Source organism: Balaenoptera borealis, assembly GCF_965194805.1.
Source record: "Balaenoptera borealis genome assembly, chromosome: 16".
Lineage (NCBI taxonomy): Eukaryota > Metazoa > Chordata > Mammalia > Artiodactyla > Balaenopteridae > Balaenoptera > Balaenoptera borealis.
This window is the reverse complement of record NC_138872.1, coordinates 46,463,416-46,483,957: the sequence shown is the minus strand read 5'-3', so window position 1 is coordinate 46,483,957 and position 20,542 is coordinate 46,463,416. Positions and strand designations below refer to the sequence as shown.

At 45.7% G+C, this 20,542-nt stretch overlaps 1 protein-coding gene across 6 annotated transcripts in view; it reads left to right on the top strand.

Moving 5' to 3' along the window:
* The window catches only part of KIZ (kizuna centrosomal protein), a 112,627-nt gene that overhangs the window by 57,978 nt on the left and 34,107 nt on the right, over positions 1–20,542 (top strand). For 3 of the 6 annotated variants that reach the window (XM_082360546.1, XM_082360542.1, XM_082360547.1), the window contains 2 exons: positions 10,760–10,873; positions 18,376–18,526. In XM_082360546.1, the coding sequence (XP_082216672.1) occupies positions 10,760–10,873; positions 18,376–18,526 (265 nt within the window). The remainder of the gene's footprint in view (positions 1–10,759; positions 10,874–18,375; positions 18,527–20,542) is intronic. The other 3 variants (XM_082360543.1, XM_082360545.1, XM_082360544.1) reach the window with 3 other exon arrangements.

Here is a 20,542-nt window from a genome sequence, read left to right as displayed (position 1 = left end):
CTGCTTCCTTTCTGAAGACCTAGGAAACCATATTTCAGTTGGCCGCTTTCACTTTTAATTATGAAATGCATAGTTTTGGCCACGTCATTTCTAATTTGGTTTGCGCTTTACCTTTTAAATCTGTTCCTGGGACGGCTTTCTCCCCTTGCATGTCATCTTTCTTCCCTTGTGACGAGCCCTCTCGAGTCTGTTAACAATTTGTCCCTTTAGATTGTACACAATACTTTCTTGTTTTCCTGTGTGTGATTTCTAGAAAGCCTTCCAAACTGATGACCATGTGCTGATACGTGGAATATGCTATTTCAGGATGTGGTTGTGTTTTATACACATTTATGAACAATTACCCAGAATATGAACCTGTTGCCTTATTTTATGTCTCATATCAGGCTAGCCCTGCCCCTGATTTCCTTTCTTTAACTAGAAACGATCACAAGAAACAAATCAGGAATTGTTTGGTTTGGAATGCTCTCTTGATCTCTCCTTGCTCTAGACATATTGTGAAATTGCAGGAACAATGACAGAGCCATGACCTATTGTGACTGTGATCTTGGATCTCCTTTTGGCCGGTATCACCATTGACGAATCGAACTTGACTTCTCAGTTCTCATTTATCACCTTCATCAGATTCACTTTTTCGGCACAAGCACCGGGTACAGTGGCTGGCATATGTTGGCATCTGATAATTAATTAGTTCGTGGTGATCTGATGTGATGGTTCCAGAAGTCAGGACTCAGGGATGTCCATGAGGTGAGACAGGAATGGCCAACCTTTTTTTTAAGTTAGAAATGAACTTGGCTTCTGTCCCTCCCACTTTTGACTCTTGGCAGTTTGCTAGATTTAATTTCTAGCATCAAAGAATCAGAATCCTGACAAAATGGGCGTTTTGTTTTAGTTGGCCCTTTTCACTGAGAAATGGTGGGTATCGTGCCATGTAAGCATAGCTTGTGCTTTGCATCAGCACGTGAGGTCCCCAGTGAGGTCCCAGAACTCAGAGTTCACCCAGGAAATAATCATCCAAATGGGTGTGGTAAGTTTTCCTAAAAAATGGGCTACCTTCCAGAATGAGGTTATCAGAGCTGAAAATGTATCATAAAGGAAAACCCTAGTCTGAGCAGCTGTGGGGGTCTCTCTGAAGCCAGGATGTGTGAGCAGCGGGGACGAGGTCTGCCTGCAGCGGGAAGGGAAGGCCAGAGGCAGAACTGGGTAGTTGTGTGTTCAGCGCCGCTCTGGGGAGAGAAGTGCTGAGTCCAGGGCTGGACAGCTCTGAAGATGTCTGGGGTGGGACAGTGGTGTTTTCCACACTCCACCTTGACCCACCTGAAATCTTTAATATCTCTTTAGGGATAGGCTTGGGTTGTTCTGTAAACTTAATATGCTAATATTTGTAACAGTGCTAAGAATCTCTGTCATCTTGGAGTGGGGAGGGGGGCAGCTGCCTGTTTCATGGCCCCAGAGCTCCCTCTCCTGTTGCTCTCCCAGCATGTCGACAAGGTCGCCTCTTACTGTCTTCCATCGCTTGGCTCTTTCCCCTCCTCACTCCAAGTGGAAAGATGCTTTTTGCTGCCTTGCTAGTCCCCGTTCAGCTCCGTTCAGAGCTCACTTCCAGAGTTTGTCCTCGGGGCAGACGGCTCCGCAACCCCTGCCGTGCCCTCTCCTCACCCTGAAGTGGACCTGGGGACCCCCTTCCAGGTGGGCTGCCCAACTTGGAGGTTCGCGTGCTTGGGCCCAGCAGCGGGGCCTCTGCCTCCACGGCTCTGACTTCACAGTGTGCCCACGCCCTGCACAGTCCCTGGGGCCAGGGCAGCACCCACTGGCTCTACCCAGGCCCACACTTCACTGTGAGCCCCGCCCAAGGTGGGTGGATGACGATGGGGAGGGGTCCCCAGAGCAAAACTGGGATCTGTTTCCGGTCGTTGGGTGGCAAACGTCAACACTTCCCTCCTCTCTGTTTTGTTGCCGATTTATTCCTCCTCTTCGGTTCCTCATGGCTCAGCTTCCCTGTTCGTAATCACCTTAACTGATATTTCCCACCTTTGAAGAGCAGTCTTTGAGCCATTGATGATAGGCTGCTGGAAAATCCAAATTCATTTTAAGGTGGGATTTGAGAAGGCACATTGGAGCTTGAGACCTGAGTGGGAGGCTTCCCTTCAGGGGAGCTTTGCGGGGAAGGGTGTGCAGGTAGGCCAAGCAGATAAGACAACTGAAAACCCAAAGGGAAGCAAAAAGTGAGCCCTTGATATGTTTTCTTGTACTTTTACAGTTGATCTCACCATTTTCAGTCCCTGCTGGCCGACTTACCTTAACCTCCAGGAGAGCCGTGAGGAGTCCTGAGCCCCTGTCTTCTACAGCTTCCAACTAATTCTCATTTTTTTCTCACTGCTCTCCCTCGTCAGGGTAGTTTGTTTTAATTTGCTTGTCATTTTGATGGACTGAATGTGTGTCTAAATCTGCTGCTTAAAGCAATGCTAGACTGCTTTTCTCCGTGGCAGTGATGCTCAGACATATTCCACTGGCGTTACCCTGCAGTGAGTAAAGTGGTCTTTCCCAAGTTTGTAGAAAATGAATCTTTGTAATTTTGAGAACTTTCTCAAAATCATTTTCCTAAAACTTTGGTACCTGCTATAGCTTGCCTACTAGGAGATAACAAAATGAGTGAGAGTGCCCAATGAATAAGGACGAAAAATATGGAAGCAGCTGATTTTGTTAGCTTTGACAGATTGGCTTTTTATCATGTATATATGTTTGATTTTTATATTGTATATATATATTCATCGTCTGCTTGTAAAAGTTTTTCAGATTTGTGTGATGAAACGAAGTACATTAGTACACTCTGGTGTTTTGCAGAAAGTTCTGTGAACTCCAGGTGTTCTGCCACCTTAAGCACTGAAAAGCACTACTTTCCAGGGCCATCGAATCCCTAAACAAACTTTTTATGGTATTGAATCATGGCACTGATGGTCCTTACTGATCAGCTGAAATACAGATTACAAGGACATATGCTGTCCATGGTTGTTTGGAACATTATTACATCTGTAATCATGAGCACACTTGGAATTGGTTTCTACCGTTTTGAAAAGTGCACTTACCTGAAATTAGGGATGTGCTTGTCTGACATCCCCTGAACCCCAACACTGACTAGAGAAGCCTTTTCATCTGGTTCCCAGCGTCTACCCAGGAGGGCCAGTTAACTTGGATTGTTTCCCTGCTTGCATCCTGCCTGCCTCTCCTCCACAGTTAATCCATTTGTTCATTCACAATGACGATTTGGTATCGTCCACTTTCTTGTTTCTTGTTTCTTCTTTTTGTCTTTGGCATCGTTTTAGCAGCTTCTTGGGTGAGTGAGCATTTGAATAATAAAGTGATTCAGCTTCCTCATGGTAATACAGTATTGCCTCTCTGAAGGGCCTGGCAGCAAGTGGGCACAGTCTTTTCCTTCAGTCCTGTGTTTGATTTCTACTGACTCCTACAGCAGAGGGCAAGCATTAATAGCCAAGTGTTCAGTCTCTTTCCTGCAGGTCCCTCCCTGGGTGCTGCTACTGCCGTTTCAGTGGGATCATTGAGGTAGACCCAGAACACTGAGTCAGTGACTGCCCTGGACCCCACTCCCATTCATCAGACTTAATTGGCCTTGAAGGAGCCTCATATGTCCCTTCTAGGTGGGAAGCGACGTAAACACTAACTTATTTCAGGGTCTGAATGTTGCCTGAGCCCCAGCGACCCATCCACCACCCATCATGCCTTCTGGTCTCCCTCCGGTGGTGAAGCCACGCTGGCCCAGCCTGAGCTTCCTGGTCTCTTCTCCTACAGACGCACCCCTGCACAGACGCACCCCTGCACACACACACACAGAGGCGCACGTACACGTGTGGAGACAGACGTGTACTAGCACAGCGAAAGTCTGATGTTTGCTTTTAGGGTCCTCCATCAGTCATTAAGCCCCAGCAAAGATGGTTCTACCCTGACAGTAAAAGATACCCCTTTACCAAAAGCACCCTCTCGCGTTTAATTATAGAACCAATGATGATGTCTAACAAAAAAAATTGTTTTTACTATGTTCATAGTATTTTTTAAACTTTTCCAAAATACACGGCCTGATTGTATTAAATTTTTGAAAGGCATCAGGTTGTCTGATAAGTCATTTACCCTGCATGTTCACTTTGGCAGCAGAGATTTAAAGCTAGGTCACTTTAGGTAATCAGCTCCATAAATCTGTTGTATGCACCTCAGATTGGAGAGCACAGCCCGCACCCTAATGACGACACCCCTCTGGTGACATGTCAGGGATTTAACAGAAACCCAAGGAGCAAATGTTTCTGGCCTTCATCCTCCCAGCAGGGTGGATTTTTATCAACCTGGGTGTTACGTTTGGGACCCACAGAGATTCTTGGCTACTAAGAACTTGTTCTGGGTTCAGGCGGGTTCTCTCTTTTGAAGGCTGGGGGGGAGCATCTGTTAGAAATGGGGCCTTCCAGCGCCTCATTAAGGAACTTAAAATCAGGTGGTCAGGGAGAGGGAGTAGTTCTGAGAATTGAAATGGGGCAGAATAAGGAGATCTGTTTGGAGGCCAGCGAGGGGGAAAAGGCAGGGGTTTTGCTTGTGCAGCCTCTGCTGCTTTAAATAAAGAGCACGCTCGCAGGCCCGGGTGCCCTGCACGGCAGGCCCGCGATCCCAGCTGTCAGCGCCCTCACACGGCCTCCAGGTGACGAGAAGGAGCCCTTGTTTCCCGGGTGAAGAGAGGAGTCTTGTTCGTGACCCCTGGCCCGCGGCCACCGCAGACCCCCGCCCCCGCCGCTGGCCTTTGTGCTGCCGCCCCCTCCTCCCCTCCCTCCTGGCTTTGTGCTCCCTTCAAGTGGCCCCCCGGAAGGGACCACCCAGGGGGTTGCACAATGGGGGCCGAGGTAGCCACCAAAACATAGGTTTCCTAAGACAGCCCATGAAAAGAAAAATACTGTTTAACTATGTACATGTTTGTCCTTTCTACAACCGTTTTGTGTGGCCAACAAAACCCCACGTCCAGACCCTGCCTCGGCCGCACCTACAGCTGTTCCGGCCGCCGGGCGTCAGGCTTGGGATCCTTGCTCACAGTTCCTGTTCCCAGGGTGCTAATTCTTCATGCCGGTTACGTTGAGGCGTTTGGATTGATGGTCAGGAAATTTGATATCAAAGCAAACAAATTATGCTGGCCTGATGAAACTGTTTATCAGTCGTCCTCAGAGTTGGTGGCTTGGCGTGGCTCCTGGGTGAAATGTGTCTGTAAGACTACCCAACAAAAGCTGGCAGCCCAGAATTCAGTTCTCAATAGCCATTTACACCTCGGTAAAAGGATTAGCGCTGGCCGATTGTTACCCTGTTTAAATCTTAATTTGCATCTTTATGGAGGTAGGGCTTCTACGGGCCTCTCTGCTTCTCGGTTGTGTTTGTGTACCTGTGGGTGGGGTGTCACTGGAGGTTTTCTCTTATTGGCAAAGGTGCTAAATTGCTTCAGGAGGACCAGTAAGCTACACAAATTGAATTAGCGGCTCGGGTTTTGACTGACAGTCGGCTTTGGTTCATTAGTTATATTTTGCAGCAGTTGTGGGCTTTGAGCATTAGGTACGTGAATGCATTCTGTTACTTCTGTTTAAGAACCTCATGGATCTTTGGAGGATTTTTAAATGTTCATTGTAATCAACAAATTTCCGTGGGAATTAAATGCAGAAAACCAGGCCTGGGATCTGATAAAATGATAGTTTTAAAATCATCTTTTCTATCCAGACCATGTGTTCTTAGTGAAAAGATCAAAGCCACTTATGTTTCAAAAGGAAGGTAGGACTGAAGCCGTGAGTTTCCAGGCGGGGTTTCGGCGAGCTCCGGAATCGGATGCAGACAGTCCGTCCGGGTTGTCCCCTTCCCACCCTCACGTGTGGGTTATCCCTCGGTGACAGGCTCACCATCCACGGCCACCTCTGCGAGTGATGCCTGTTTGTTGTTGCTTGTTCTGAAATACAGTTTCCTCCCTAAAACTTCATTCTGGATGTAAACAACTCCTTTCTGATTCTTCAATTTCGTTAAAAAGACAGTAAACGTAATTCATAAAACTTTTAACAAGTAACACTATAATATGTAAATTAGGTAAGCAAACTCGTCCCTACCTGGAGTCGGGGACCACACCATGCTGACTGCTGTCTCCTGGAGAAAGGAAGCCCAAAAGTCAAGCTCGCATCACTGCAGCTGAAGCGCCATCTGTGCTGAGTCCCCCAAAGATAACACCCACGGGCATGTGTGAAAGTCATCTGCTATAGTTAAGGAAAAGTTTATTTTCTGTTTGCTAAGAAGTCATTCTCAGCTTGTGATACTGAAAGAAAAAGCATAACACCTTTTCTCCCTTACTTTAAACAAAAAATTCTACCTTAATTTGAGGGCTCACATTAGCCTGACATGGAATTGCTTTCTTGTAAATTACGTCCTAAATTCTGTGTGACTGAAAAATGAAGCTTTCTTAGAAAGTAATTACTTTATGGGCTTCCCTCGTGGCGCAGTGGTTAAGAATCTGCCTGCCAATGCGGGGGGACACGGGTTCGAGCCCTGGTCCGGGAAGATCCCACATGCCGTGAAGCAACTAAGCCCATGCGCCACAACTACTGAGCCTGCACTCGAGCCCGCGAGCCACAACTACTGAGCCCGAGTGCCACAACTACTGAAGCCTGTGTGCCCTAGAGCCCGTGCTCCACAACAAGAGAAGCCACCGCAATGAGAAGCTCGCGCACCGCAACGAAGAGTAGCCCCCGCTCCCCGCAACTGGAGAAAGCCCGCGTGCAGCAACAAAGACCCAACGCAGCCAAAAATTAATTAATTAATTATTTTTAAAAAGTAATTACTTTAAATTTAGCCAAAAACTAATTTTATTTATTGTATGCTTAACTATTATTGGATAAAATAAAATATTTTAAAGTGCCGTTTGTGTTTCTAGCGATTGCTTGTCGTCCAGCAGGTTTGTCCACTTGCCGGACTTCACAGAAAACAACCGGATGGTAGGGCCCAGTGCCTTGGTGCCAGGCCACATATTCTCCGGGGGAGACTGGACATGGGCTGTCAGGCCATTCCCCTTCCAGCTGAAGTATTTTGGTAGGAATGCAAATAGAAGACATGAAACAAATTGGGGTCTTGAATTCTAAAATAGTATTTTCATAACACATAGTCTTTAATCTTTAGCTCAGTACACTGTGAATTATTTAAGAGTTATTTTAAGCAAAGGATTGATGGATATTTTGCAAACTAAAGTCTATCCCATGGGGAGATAACTGTTAGAAATCTCAACACAGACCAACTCATTAAGGTTCGGAGTTAATCTGGCATCGGCCGTAGCTCCATGGGGACAGTGCTTGCGGCCGTCTAATTGATCACTGTCTTGTTGATCACTCGTTGCCAAGCCCTGGAAGCCCCAGACTGGTGTGACACCAACGTGTAAAAACAGGCTGTGACAACAGGCGTGTCATGAATTCCCTAATCTGGGTTTAAGTCTTGGCCTGTCATTCAACACACAGTGTCTTTAAGTGTGTCTTCAGCATCCTGTGAAATCATAAGTCCAATTGCTGTTCTCAACAGGCTTCTGATCATGTTGAGAAGACTTGGCAGATGGCATAACTGGAGAGCAGTACAAAGTAGGATGTGGTCTGCGTTGTGCTAGAGGAATTCAGGGATGAGAAAGATCCCTGTGAAGGAGGCAGTCGGAGAAGCTCCCAGACAAACGTGGGGGGAGCTGGTCTAAGCAGGCCTGACGTTTGGACCAATCAGACTAGGAAAGAACGAAGGCGTTTGGCATGTGATGGAGCACTGGCCCCACCGTGGTGGTATCAGGGGTTCGGGGGGTGGGCGCGGATGCTGGCATCAGGGAGCATTGTCTGTAGGGGGTTTATAACAGTAATCAAACTGCGGATCGGCTTTCTCTTCTCCTCTTTCCTGAGAATGGCAGAGATAAAATGCTCATCCCTGGAGGCTCCCCCCACCCCTCCTTAGCACAGCAGCATTAACCAGTGTCTGCCGAGTTCCCTGCTGTACTTGGGTTTGGGAGGAGGTGCGGAAGCCACAGCCCTTGCTCGGGGTTTACCGCCTGGTCGGGAAGTGTGTCTAGCGGCATTGTAAGCTGGAGACCCCAAGCCCGCAGAGAGCACCTGTTTGTCAAGCACAGTATTTAACTTTCTTTTGAATAGTTGCCCCATTTTAAAATTTGGGAGATGGCATATAAAAATAAAACTAGTAATTGTGAATTTCCAGCTTCTCAAAAACTGGAAAGATGTAGCCTCACTGAGACACACATTCCTCAGTGGGAGCCTAGGGTGACTGGCCCTTTGAGGTTGGCATGTGCCCCAGCTTTTAGCATCCTCAGCCCACCAGCCATGGGTGCTTGGGTCCTCTCCCACTGCGCTCACACCTGCGTGCTCCTCCCCGGCCACCCAGAGCACAGGGTCAGTCCCCTGGCCAGTCTGTCCCTCACCAACCCCATCCAGGCACAGCTGCTAGGAAACCAGCCATGGCTCCAAAATCCACAAGGTTTATCTCTGTTGCCTCGCCAGAGTTTTATACCGAATTTTATTTCCCTTTACTATCCCATCACCACCAACTGCAGTCCCCACCTGGCCAGACTCATCTCCTTGCTGGTCCCCACACCTCTCTCACCCTGGCATTTCCCGTCGCCTTTGCCTTGTGGCTCCTTGGCTTCAGCTATCATCTCCCCTCCATCTGCATCCTGCCTGGCAGAAGGTCTTCCTCCCACTTCCTGATTGTCTTCCCCTTGTGCGCTCCTTTACTGCTCTGAAATCGGCGTATCTTCCTCTTCTTGAGGGCAGGTCTTGATCTCCTGTGGCCTCAGCCTGCAGCGGCTTGAACAGGGTTTTGGTTCCCAGCCAGAGATTGAGGTCGGGTCACAGCAGTGAGAGTGCTGAATCCTAGTCACTAGACCAGTGGTCATTGACAAGGCCCTGGCCCTTCAGCTTTGCAGAAAAGAATTCCCACAAAGACAGAAGGTAGTGAAACAAGTAAAGTGTTTATTAGGAGAAAAAGGGTACAGTACGTGTGGACTCTCAGAGAGAGTCGTGCCCTTGTGGTAGTTTGAATCACTTATATGGGGCATTTCTTCCGGGTTTCTTTTGGCCAGTCATTTTGATTTGCCTGATTCTGAGTCCATATTTGGTATATCTCAGGGTCCTGCCATGTGGACGTGCATCTCTCAGCCAAGATGGATGCCAGCGAAGAGGCCTATGGGTAGGTTGGCATCACTGTCCTTTTGACCTCCAAGGAGCTTTCTAGTCGGGCAGGTCTCTTTGACTTCGAGAATGAGAAATATGTGGTCTTTTATCTGGGCAGGGCCCAGCCTCTTCTCTCGATTGTCCTGCTATTTTCATCTTGGAGTATTGGTCCACAGGGAACGAACTCCAGCTGTTTACCCTGCGGGGGTGGGGCCCATCTGTCTCCTGCCTCAGTCTCATTCTGTGAATTGGTTGGCGACAAGATAAAGCCTTCCAGGGAGAATCAGGACCCAGATTTTGCCTTAGGAAAAGCAGGTATCCATAGGTGCTGTAAGTCCCACTGGCCAGGAGTCCAGGAGGTGTGGGGCAGCAGAGCTCAGGAGTGAAGGACCCAACAGGGTCTGGCCCATAGGGACGAAGACTCCAGGCTTAGCATTTAGACAGGAGCTCGGGACTTGGCAAGGAGCTGGAGTGCCGACAGGGTGGTCCGGATTCGAGAACAGGGCTTGAATCTGGGGGCCCATTTCTATCTCCTGCCCAGGGTAGAAACCTGCTCCAGAGTGGGGGTGGGCCCGTACCTCCAGTGTACAGGCGGAGCAGGTCTTTTTCATCCTTGCATCATCGGGCACATGGCCATTGAATAGATCTAGTAACTTAATCAACCTTTGCACTAATTACAAATTAGTAGTACTTTGCTAATGAACATTGGTTTATAAGTTGCTTCATTTTCCTTTTGGGGTATGTATTGAATCTTCCCAACTACACGCGCCATCAGTTCCTTTAAAGGAGAAATACTGTTTTGTCTTTGATATCTTCTCCCATAGCTTTTTAGAATCATGCAAACATTTTTTTTTTCAAGGAAGTTACTAACCAATCTCTTTGGAGGCTGTTGTGACCCTATGACAGACCTAACCTAAAACAGTGGCCAGATTGTTAACACTCCACCAGTCCCCCCGTAGACTGCAAATAGATGATGAGGGCTAAATCCCTCTTTCCACTCCTTCCTGTTCTTACTAAGAATAAAGAAACTGTTGCAGTGGGATCTGAATGGAGAAATAATAGTCATTTTTCTACATTCAGAAATAGAGGACGTAACCTGTACTTCAGTCAGCAGTTTTCAATTTCTTAGCAGTGACAATTTAAGTAAATTTCATGTGAGTTGAGGAGCTCTAACTTTGTTATGATTGACAATGTAAAATTAGCCTTTTCTGCTGTTAAGATTATCTGGCATTCCTATCAGTCAGGTGGCATGTGGAATGAGATTGCACAGCTGTGGATTTGAACATCATTAAAGTCTTCAAAGGGTTAAAAGCTACTTCCTCTGATGGATTTAATACTGCCACATACACACAAACAAGTTTTTCAAACCACCCCGTTTTACATCTTTGTCGAGAGACAGTCTAGTTGCTGCATTTTTATGTCTAGATTATATTACAGATGTATTTCAATAAACCATGAGGAACCACCATAGATTCTAGAAGCTGGCCGTCTGTGCTTAAATAAACATCTCCTGCAGCACCTGTTTTATTTTATAGGCTCTGTAATCACAGTGACATTCTGAGAAAAGACCTTGACGCCTGTGAAGCAGCTGTCCTTCACCAGATCCCCAGACTCTCCCCTGGGGATGGCAGCGACGAAAAGCAAGTCAGGTATGACTGTCGTCAAGTTGCTGCTGTGGTGGGTCGGCCCTTGTTCCCAGATAAGGGTCTCGAAACGCTGGTCCACATGATCAGCACTGTGCCGGGCACTTGTAGCATCAATTTAACTGTGGCTTCACCATCTACTTCTTTGTGAATGTATCTGTTTTTCATTGTTAATTGGATAGATCTACTCAACCCCTGCCCATAGCAACATTTTTAGGCTTACTTGGGGGGAAGGAAGATGGGTAGGCTTTGTCTGGCATGTTAGCATACCTTGGTGAACGCCCAGGTTATCCAGCAAAGCCGCCATCTAGAGGGATGTCCTTAGCAGGTCCAAACCCCAGATAGGTTCCTAAATTTCCAAGGTCATGCTAGTGATACAGACCACTAAGTATGTTCCTGCACCAACAGCATCGACAAGCCATGGGAGCTTGTTAGAAATGCAGGTTCTCGGGTTCCACCCCAGATCCACTGAATCAGGAGTCTGGAGGTGGGGCCCAGCCATGCAGGCTTGAATGAGTGTTTAACTCTGCTTCCTCAAGTTCTAGAGCAGCACTCGGAGGACGTGCCTTAAATGGCTAGAAAGCTGGGGTGAGCGAGTGGGGGTTAATCATTTGCAGGGTGGTTGGCACATACGAACCATGATTCTTGTACGTCCTTCCTAAATCAGATAGAAATCGATCCTTCCACCCACCTTCTCGGCACTCTAGGTGTCTTCTCATGCATGGCCTCAGAAGCTTCGTGGCATCTGGGCTTCTTAATTGAATTCGCAGAATTACAGATGTGTAGTGTGTGTAATTGTTTGTCCAGTGCTGGCCCCTGGTAGGTGCTTGATTCATGGTACGTGAATGTTACCAGTGTCCTAACCCCGATTTTTATTCTGGGGACTGACTGCGTTTCCTCTTTATGAAGTAGGTCCCCACCGTTTTGCAGCAGAGAACAAATGACAGCTCAGGTGTGGTCAGCCATCTGAAAGGGCCTTGACTGGCCAGGAGAGCCAGAGGGGCTTCGGGTCTGGTTGTCTAACATCCGGCCTCGTCTTCTCTCCCTTCCACGTGCCACACAGGCACTTTTATGTAACGATATAAACAGGAAGGATAACGGGATTTTCGGAGTAGAATTCAGCATAAATCCAGTGTGTATTGGGTCCCATCAGGGCATGAGGAGAAGTCAGGGTAATGGCCTCTAAAAGGACCTTGTCACAAGAAAACTTGGCTAATCTCAGGGCTCCATTCCACAGACCACAAGGTGAGGTTCACAAGTCCTGAGTGTGTTTACATTCCCTTCTGCATCATGCTGTGATCTCCAGACTACAGAGAATGCTAGACATGACCTTCCTGGGTCAGTAGCTTTTCAACTTAACAGCAGTAAAGGGCAGTGCACGAAAATCCTCTTCCATGTTTTTTATCATGTGATGTGAGAAAAGGCAGTCTTAAAATACCCTTTACAGGGGCGTGGAAGAAGCTGGCTGGGGAGAGTCTGTGGTCATTTGGTGATTGTGTGCTGTAAGGCTCTTCAGCTGGACCCCGGCTTCTTTCTCACTGCCTTGTGTGTCTGTTGATATACTATTTGGCATAAACCACTGTTGTGGTATGTCGCATAAAAAGCATATATGCATTTATAATTCTCTTTGCAGACTGAGTTGTTAGACTAAATGATTCATCGTGTGACTCTCTTAACCTGGGCTGCCAAACTGTGACTGTGGGTGATAAGATATGATATCTCCATCAACTACACCAATGTTTGTTATAGTTTCTCAACATGCATAAATAGAGCATTGGTTTCCATTATGAGAAGCTGCATTTTTACATGACTGTTGATCTACAGTTATGTATAAATCAGCCTTCCAGAAGAAATGATCCTTCTTTATGACCAACACAAATTTTAAAATTAATATCTGGAGACTTTGGAACTGTTTCTTTGCCACAGTCATTTTTTAAAGCCAGATAAAGAAGTCAGGAATGGTTCCATTATAATGTCACTGTTGTGTTCTGTTACAATTAGAATTACCCCGTGTCGTGACTCAGGATGCTGTTCAGTGCACACTGATTGTCACTGGTTCCCTCTCTAGCCTCGGAAAAAGGCCCAGGTGTCTACCTGACCTTTGAGAGACAAGCAGTCAGGTCTTAGCTGCCAGTCCTTTCTCACAGGCTTTATTTCTTTATTTTTTATGCTCCTCATATTTTATTTTATTATTTTTTTAATTGGTGTATAGTTGTTTTACAGTGTTGTATTAGTTTCTACCGCACAGCAAAGTGAAGTAGCATTCCCTGTGCCATACAGCAGGCCCTCATTAGCTATCCATTCCATACACATTAGTATATATATGTTAATCCCAACCTCCCAATTCATCCCACCTCCCCTTCCCCCCTTGGTGTCCATACATTTGTTCTCTGCGTCTGTGTTTCTATTTCTGCCTTGCACACTGGTTCATCTGTACCATTTTTCTAGATTCCACATATATGCGTTAATATGTGATATTTGTTTTTCTCCTTCTGACTTACTGTACTCTGTATGACAGTCTCTGGGTTCATCCACATCTCTACAAATGACCCCATTTCATTCCTTTTTATGGCCGAATAATGTTCCATTGTATATATGTACCACATCTTCTTTATCCATCAAAATGGATTGAAGACCTAAATGTAAGATGGGACACTATAAAACTCTTAGAGGAAAACATAGGGAGAACACTCTTTGACATAAATCACAGCAAGATCTTTTTTGACCCACCTTCTAGACTAATGGAAATAAAAACAAAAATAAACAAATGGGACCTAATGAAACTTCAAACCTTTTGCACAGCAAAGGAAACCGTAAACAAGATGAAAGACAACCCTCAGAATGGTGGGAGGAGATATTTGCAAATGAATCAACGGACAAAGGATTAATCTCCAAAATATACAAACAGCTCATGCAGCTCAATATCAAAAAAACAAACAACCCAGTCAGAAAATGGGCAGAAGACCTAAACAGACATTTCTCCAAAGAAGACATACAGATGGCCAAGAGGCATGTGAAAAGACGCTCAACATCTTTATTAATTATTAGAGAAATGCAAATCAAAACTACAATGAGGGGGCTTTCCTGGTGGCGCAGTGGTTGAGAATCTGCCTGCCAATGCAGGGGACACGGGTTTGAGCCCTGGTCTGGGAAGATCCCACATGCCGCGGAGCGACTAGGCCCGTGTGCCACAGTTACTGAGCCTGCGCGTCTGGAGCCTGTGCTCCGCAACAAGAGAGGCCGCGATAGTGAGAGGCCTGCGCACCGCGATGAAGAGTGGCCCCCACTTGCCGCAACTAGAGAAAGCCCTCGCACAGAAACGAAGACCCAACACAGCCAAAAATAAATAAATAAGTAAAAAAAAAAAACAAAAAAACTACAATGAGGTATCACCTCACACTGGTCAGAATAGCCATCATCAAAAAATCTACAAATAATAAATGCTATAGAGGGTGTGGAGAAAAGGGAACCCTCTTGTACTGTTGGTGGGAATGTAAATTGATACAGCCACTGTGGAGAACAGTATGGAGGTTCCTTAAAAAACTAAAAATAGAACTACCATATGCCCCAGCAATCCCACTCCTGGGCATATTCCCAGAGAAAACCATAATTCAAAAAGACACATGCACCCCAGTGTTCATTGCGGCTCTATTTACAATAGTCTCACAGGCTTTAATCCCGGCGTCACACTCCCCCTGCCCTCTGTGCGCTCCCACCTCCTGTGCCCCTTAGCACCCAGGAGCTGTTAGGTATTCCCCTAAGTGAGGTATTCCCTTCTGCCTTGTGATATCCCTTGGACTGAAACAGTCATCTGGTCATTCCAGAAACACAGACTTGGAGAGAATGATACTTTTGTTCCTTAATTGTTAATGACATTGATGTCACAGAATTCTAAGCCGGGCGGAATGGGAAGGCTCTAACAGCTCATGGACTCCTGCAGGCCTGTGAATAGAGCCACGTTTGGTGTGGTCGTGGCCCTGCTTGAGCCCCTGACCAAACCTCGGCAGGCGACATCTGTCTCTGCTTTAATCCCATCTGGAAAATGGGACACCTGCCCCATAGCATACTCTGAAAGATAGTGTGAAGATTTCTGAATTCTCTATCACAAAATGAAGCATCTTAAAAGAGAACAAAACCATTCCTGTCATCATTATTATTAATTTTAATTTTTGTTATATCAAGGATTAAATGTTGAAAGTCCTTCATATGAAAGGTTTACTATTATTAGGTGGAGGACCAAGTCATTATTTTAGACAATTATGAGTTTTTAAAATATGATTCATGTCACTTGGGGCAGTTGATTTTAAAAATTTGTTCATTATTGCCTTCTGGAGAATATATTTTAACACAAAAGTGATTACTTAATCACTTTATCTTATATGAAAACCATAATGAGACCACCCATGAGCTTAGGAGTCACCCAATTGTACTCTCAAGCTAATGCTGAACAATTGTCAGCTTTATAGTGTTTGGAGTATAGTATGTAGAAATCTCTTTATTTTATTCTGCTTATGTTCAGAATAAAATTCAAGGTACTTATTACTTTGTCTGCATTTAAAACTTTTGTCAAATTACCAATCTGTTGTAAATCATTTGTAGTTAGGAAATGCTGGTACATTTGCTTAAATTGCAGTTTTCTCATTGGAAACCATTCCAAGTATATGAAGTTAATTATAGACTATTTAGAGTCTATTGCTTTACATATCTTTAATTAGAGGAGTATATAATTTAGCTGACATCACACTTTGTTTCTTCTGTGTGACATTGATACTGTAAAGTTTCCAAAGTGAAGTGGACAAAAGAGGAAAAAACTCCTTTAAGTCCTTTGTACCACTGTGTAGATGTTCTGATTCTGTGTGTTTGTGTAGAACCAGGGGTGGGACTCCACACAAGGCCAGCCATGGCCCAAGCCGTACTTGTTGCCAAGTGTTGGTTTAGCTGTTCAGAAGTCAGAGGTTCTAGTGCTCGACCTCCTCCAGAAGCTTATTTGCTTTTTGACCCCATAGGTTTCCTCCTTTTGTGAAGCAGGTATAACAGTTATAGGAAACCTTAGCTACTTCCTTCACTCCAGGACTCAAAGGATGGTTACAGTTGGCAGAGGTGTTAGCAACCCGAGTCTTGCCTTGGCTTTACTTCTGCAGAAATCATGTGTATCAGTCACCAGAGAGACTGGTCTCTGATAATTCAATCCATCCCAACTAACTTAACTAGTTTAACTCATCCTCATTAAACTTGTTCTCAAATTTAATTCAACCTAACTAAACATTCTTTCAGGCTAAAAACACAATTGATTTACTCATTATGAGAAATATACCTGCTGACTGGACTAGGATTTGCCGATGGCCTGTGAGTGCATTTTCCTAGGAGGGAAATAAATCTATTGCAAACCCAAGTACAGATGCAGAGGTTGCTTCATTCACATAGAACAGAACAGAGGAACTGGGGGCTTGATGATGTCGGTGGGATCTCGACATCACCAGGAGAGGCAAGTTGCTGAAGGGGCTTTCTACCAAACCAGGCTGGAATCTTGGAATCATTTGGGGAAGTGTTTAAATAAGTTCCAGGATTCCAGTGATGCACCCCCACTTTATTCAAGTCTTGGGAAAAATTAGGGTTAGGTCAGGCAAAGGTTATAACAATTAAGATTTATTTTAAAAGGTTCTGGATTGTACCTAGACTAACTTTTTTCACATTTTATTATGAAAATTTCCAAACATACAGAAAAGTAAAAAGAACTGTACACCCACATACCCACCACCCAGATTCTACCATTGACATTTTATTACACTCCCAAATCTGTCTCTCTCCATTACCCATCCATCCATCCATCCATCCATCAGTTCCACTCTGTTATTTGTATGCATTTCCAAGTAAGTTGCAGATATTAGTACACTGTTTTTTAGCTTGTACGTTGGAATTTTTAAACATCCACAAAAGCAGATATGAGTATAATGAAACCCCATGTACCCTCACCCAGATCCACAGTTGTCAACATTTTGCCAGTCTTATTTTATCTCCTTCCCTCACCCACACTTTTTTCTTGAGTAGTTTAAAACAGACAACATTTTTCTCTCACAAATACTTATATCTCTAACGTACAAGGATTAAATACCTTACCATTTAAGAAAATTCTTTATTACCTAGTCCTTGTCAGTTTGCTTTGGCTTTCTCAAAAAAAAGTCTGTCTGTATTTGCTGTGTTTGAGTCAGGATCCAAATGATTTCCCTGTAAACTGGTGGTTGGACCCGGATCCAGGATTACATTCCAGGCGGGTTATTCTGGCAGAATGACATCCGAGGCAGTGCTGGTCCTTCTTACTCCACCTCCTAAGGCGGCAGGTGTCTGCTCGTCCCACCGTTCGTGCTGCCAAGGCTGGGCTGTGGGCTCGAGCGTTGGCAGACGGATTCCTCTGATATAAAGCTTCCATTATGCAGTTTTCTCAAAATTAGGATCCTTTCCTAGATGCATTTCATTCACTTGGACTTAGAAAATGGTGACTTTTCTAACTCAGTTCTTTCTTCTGCATTTATTAGTTGGAAAAACTTTTCCCATCAACTACTTGGTAACTCTGAAATTTGTTTTTCAACCACAGAGGCAGGAAGAATGCTTGATTCTATCCCTTTACTTAACCAGTTTCCAGAATAACGAGTTGTTGCCCTAGCAGCATCCAAAGGTTGGTTTGTTTATATTTTTGTGGTAAAAACATACATAAACGTAAAATTTACCATCTTAACCATTTTAATTGTACAGTTCAGTAGTGTTAAGTACATTCACATTGGTGTGCAGCAGATCTCTAAAACTTTGTCATCTCACAAAACTGGAGCTCTGTGCCCACTAAACTAGTCCCCATTCCTCCCTCCCCCAGCCCTTGGCAGTCACCACACTACTCTCTGTCTCTGTGAATTTGACTACCCTAAGCATCTTATGTAAGTGGAATTGTACCGTATTTGCCTTTCTGTGACTGGCTTATATCACTTAGCAGAATGTCTGTAGATTCATCTGTGTTGTGGCCTGTGAATCCGAAGGTTTTTATTATTTTTAAATTTTTATTTACTTATTTAATTTACTTTTCAAACGAACTCTTATATTTTTATATATTTGCTGTGTATCCGTCTGTGGTAGTCGTTATCCTTTTGGTTCTCAAACTGTCCTGTCCTTGGCCAGTGGGAACCCCTTCAAGAGAACCCTCAAGGCCTTTGCACACAACTCAGAAGTCTGAGAACTTCCTTGCTTCCTGGAACGACAAGGTGCTCCGGGCTCATCTGGTGCATTTCCTGCCCCAGACCTGGAATATAACGCATTTTTCTAAGTGGGCCTGGTTCCTTTTAGTACTGCATCTAAGTACTGGACTCTGGAAATTCCCTTAGCCCAGAATATATTAGGTTCCAGACTTTTCTGGATAAACTGTCTTCTACTAGCTTGATTGTGGGGGCCTTTAACAATGTGGGAGGTTCGTAAGTCACCCAGCGCGACACACGTCTAATGGGTCTCCTGTTTCTGTTTCACAGGTTTGAACAAGCACCGGCCTCAGGTTTATGGAGGACACCATCAGGTCAGCGTGTTGCCACCTTGAAAAGACATGATAATTCTATCCAAGAAGAGGTAGTCGTGAAGCTGTCTGAAGTTTTCCCAGTCAAAAACGTGGACCAGAGGACAAGGGTTAGTAATTTTTATTTTTTTAAATAAGTTTCAACATGTACAAGTTAGTCATTTGAGGAAATAGTTACGTTCTTAACAATGATTAACGTATTTGAAAAAAGTGATAAGTTGTAAGTGAGGTTTTGTGGTTGGTTGGTTGGTTGGTTGGTTGATTGAACTGTCTGATCTCAGGCCTTTTGCATAGTGTTTTATGTAGGCATCTCAAGTCCTTACATAAAGTTAACCCAGGTCCTGGAGGTAATCTAATTAAACATATCTACCACAACATTTGCCCAGGGAATTTAGGAGCATCTTGTAGAATTCTGGTTTTCTTTCTCCACTCCATCCTTTAAAAATACTGTATGGTCATTTGTGTCAACTCCACAAATATGTATTAATCCACTTCTATGGATTAGGCAGCAGCCCAGATCCACTGGAGGGAAAGAGAGAAATCCCACTTGGTCCCTCCTTCAGGGGAATGGCATAATGGGATGCCTGCAGTAAGAACACGGCAGAGGGTACGGACCCTCGGGAAAGGGAGCCAGGCCATCTGGAGAAACAGGGAGGGAGCCGAGGGGTGTGTGAGATGACCCTCAAAAGACAGGCAGGATTTTGACAGGCTCAGAGGGCAGGGTGATGGGCAAGGGCTGTTAGGAGCCCAAGAACAGACCAAGGAAGCCCACACTTTTCCAGGAAACGGAGCTGTTCTCTGTGGCTGGGGAGTGGACTGCATCTGGGGACGGGGATGAGAAGCTCCAGGGGTCACCACCCACCGTGCAGGGTCAGGCCCAGCTCGGGAGCCGGTGTTCACGGGTTCAGCAGAGTTTGGAAAGCTGCGGAGCCCCTTGAGCCAGGCTGCAGAAGGGTCTACAGGGCCTCAGGGAATTTAGCCTGCGTGGATGGGAGGGGGACGGCCAAGGACGAACCCTGCCGTGGCTCAGCCAGGACAGTTGGGGGCTGACTGACGACCTGGCACCAGGGAGAGCGTGAGATGCTGGACACGAGCTGATGGAGCCCGTTCCTGGGGAGACTCGGGGGGTTGGGGGGTGGTGGTGGAAGACCAGGTCCAGAGCGGCCGTCTCAGAGACACGGCCTTTCTTCTCCTGAGCTTAATGTCTTGTGAGTTTGTCTTGTTTCCAAGTATGTTTTTTCTTTTTTCTTTTTTTTTTTTTGGCCGTGCTGCGCGGCTTGTGGGATTTTATTCCCCAACCAGGGATTGAACCCAGGCGCTCAGCAGTGAGAGTGCAGATTCCCAACCACTGGACTGCCAGGGAATTCCCTCCAAGTATGTTTTTTCATCCTTATACATAATATAGGGTTCTCAGGCTTTTTGATCCTTTTAAAGTTTTTATTTTTATTATGCACAATGTTCAGGATTCCTCATGTGCCCCCTCTGGAGGCAAACCTTGCCCCTCTGTCCCAAAGCCACAGCCTGTGCTGCCATGCAGTCCAGAGCCTCTGCATCACCCTCCAGCCTTCCCAGGCGCCCCCTTCCCTGCCCCCTTAATTAAAAGAGAGTAAAAGGACTTTTTTTTTTAAGCATTTCAAGCATACGTACATGGAGTGATACAGTGATGCCATTGACCCACATTTGCACATGTGTTACCCCTGCACCGTGTTGTTTTGGACCCCCTTGCCCTCCTCCTCCTTCCCTCCCCCTCCTCCTCCTTCCCTCCCCCTCCTCCTCCTTCCCTCCCCCTCCTTCCCTCCCCCTCCTTCCCTCCCCCTCCTTCCCTCCCCCTCCTTCCCTCCCCCTGCCCTTTCTCTGCTCTCCCTCCTCGCCTCCTTCCTCCCCACTTCCCTCCTTCTGGAGTAAATTATTGCAGGTATAGATACAGCCCCTGGGCACCCCTCACAGTTGCTGCCCTTTTCAAAGGTAACCTTGTGTGCATCCTTCCTGCACACATTTTCATTTTACTGTGTTGCGTGTGATTCAGTAAATAGCCCTTAGTTTTGTTTTTGTTTTGTTTGAGGTATGGTACCATTTGTGTGAATGTTCTTAAAGAAAGAACAGTATTCTTTAGGAGGAACAGAACC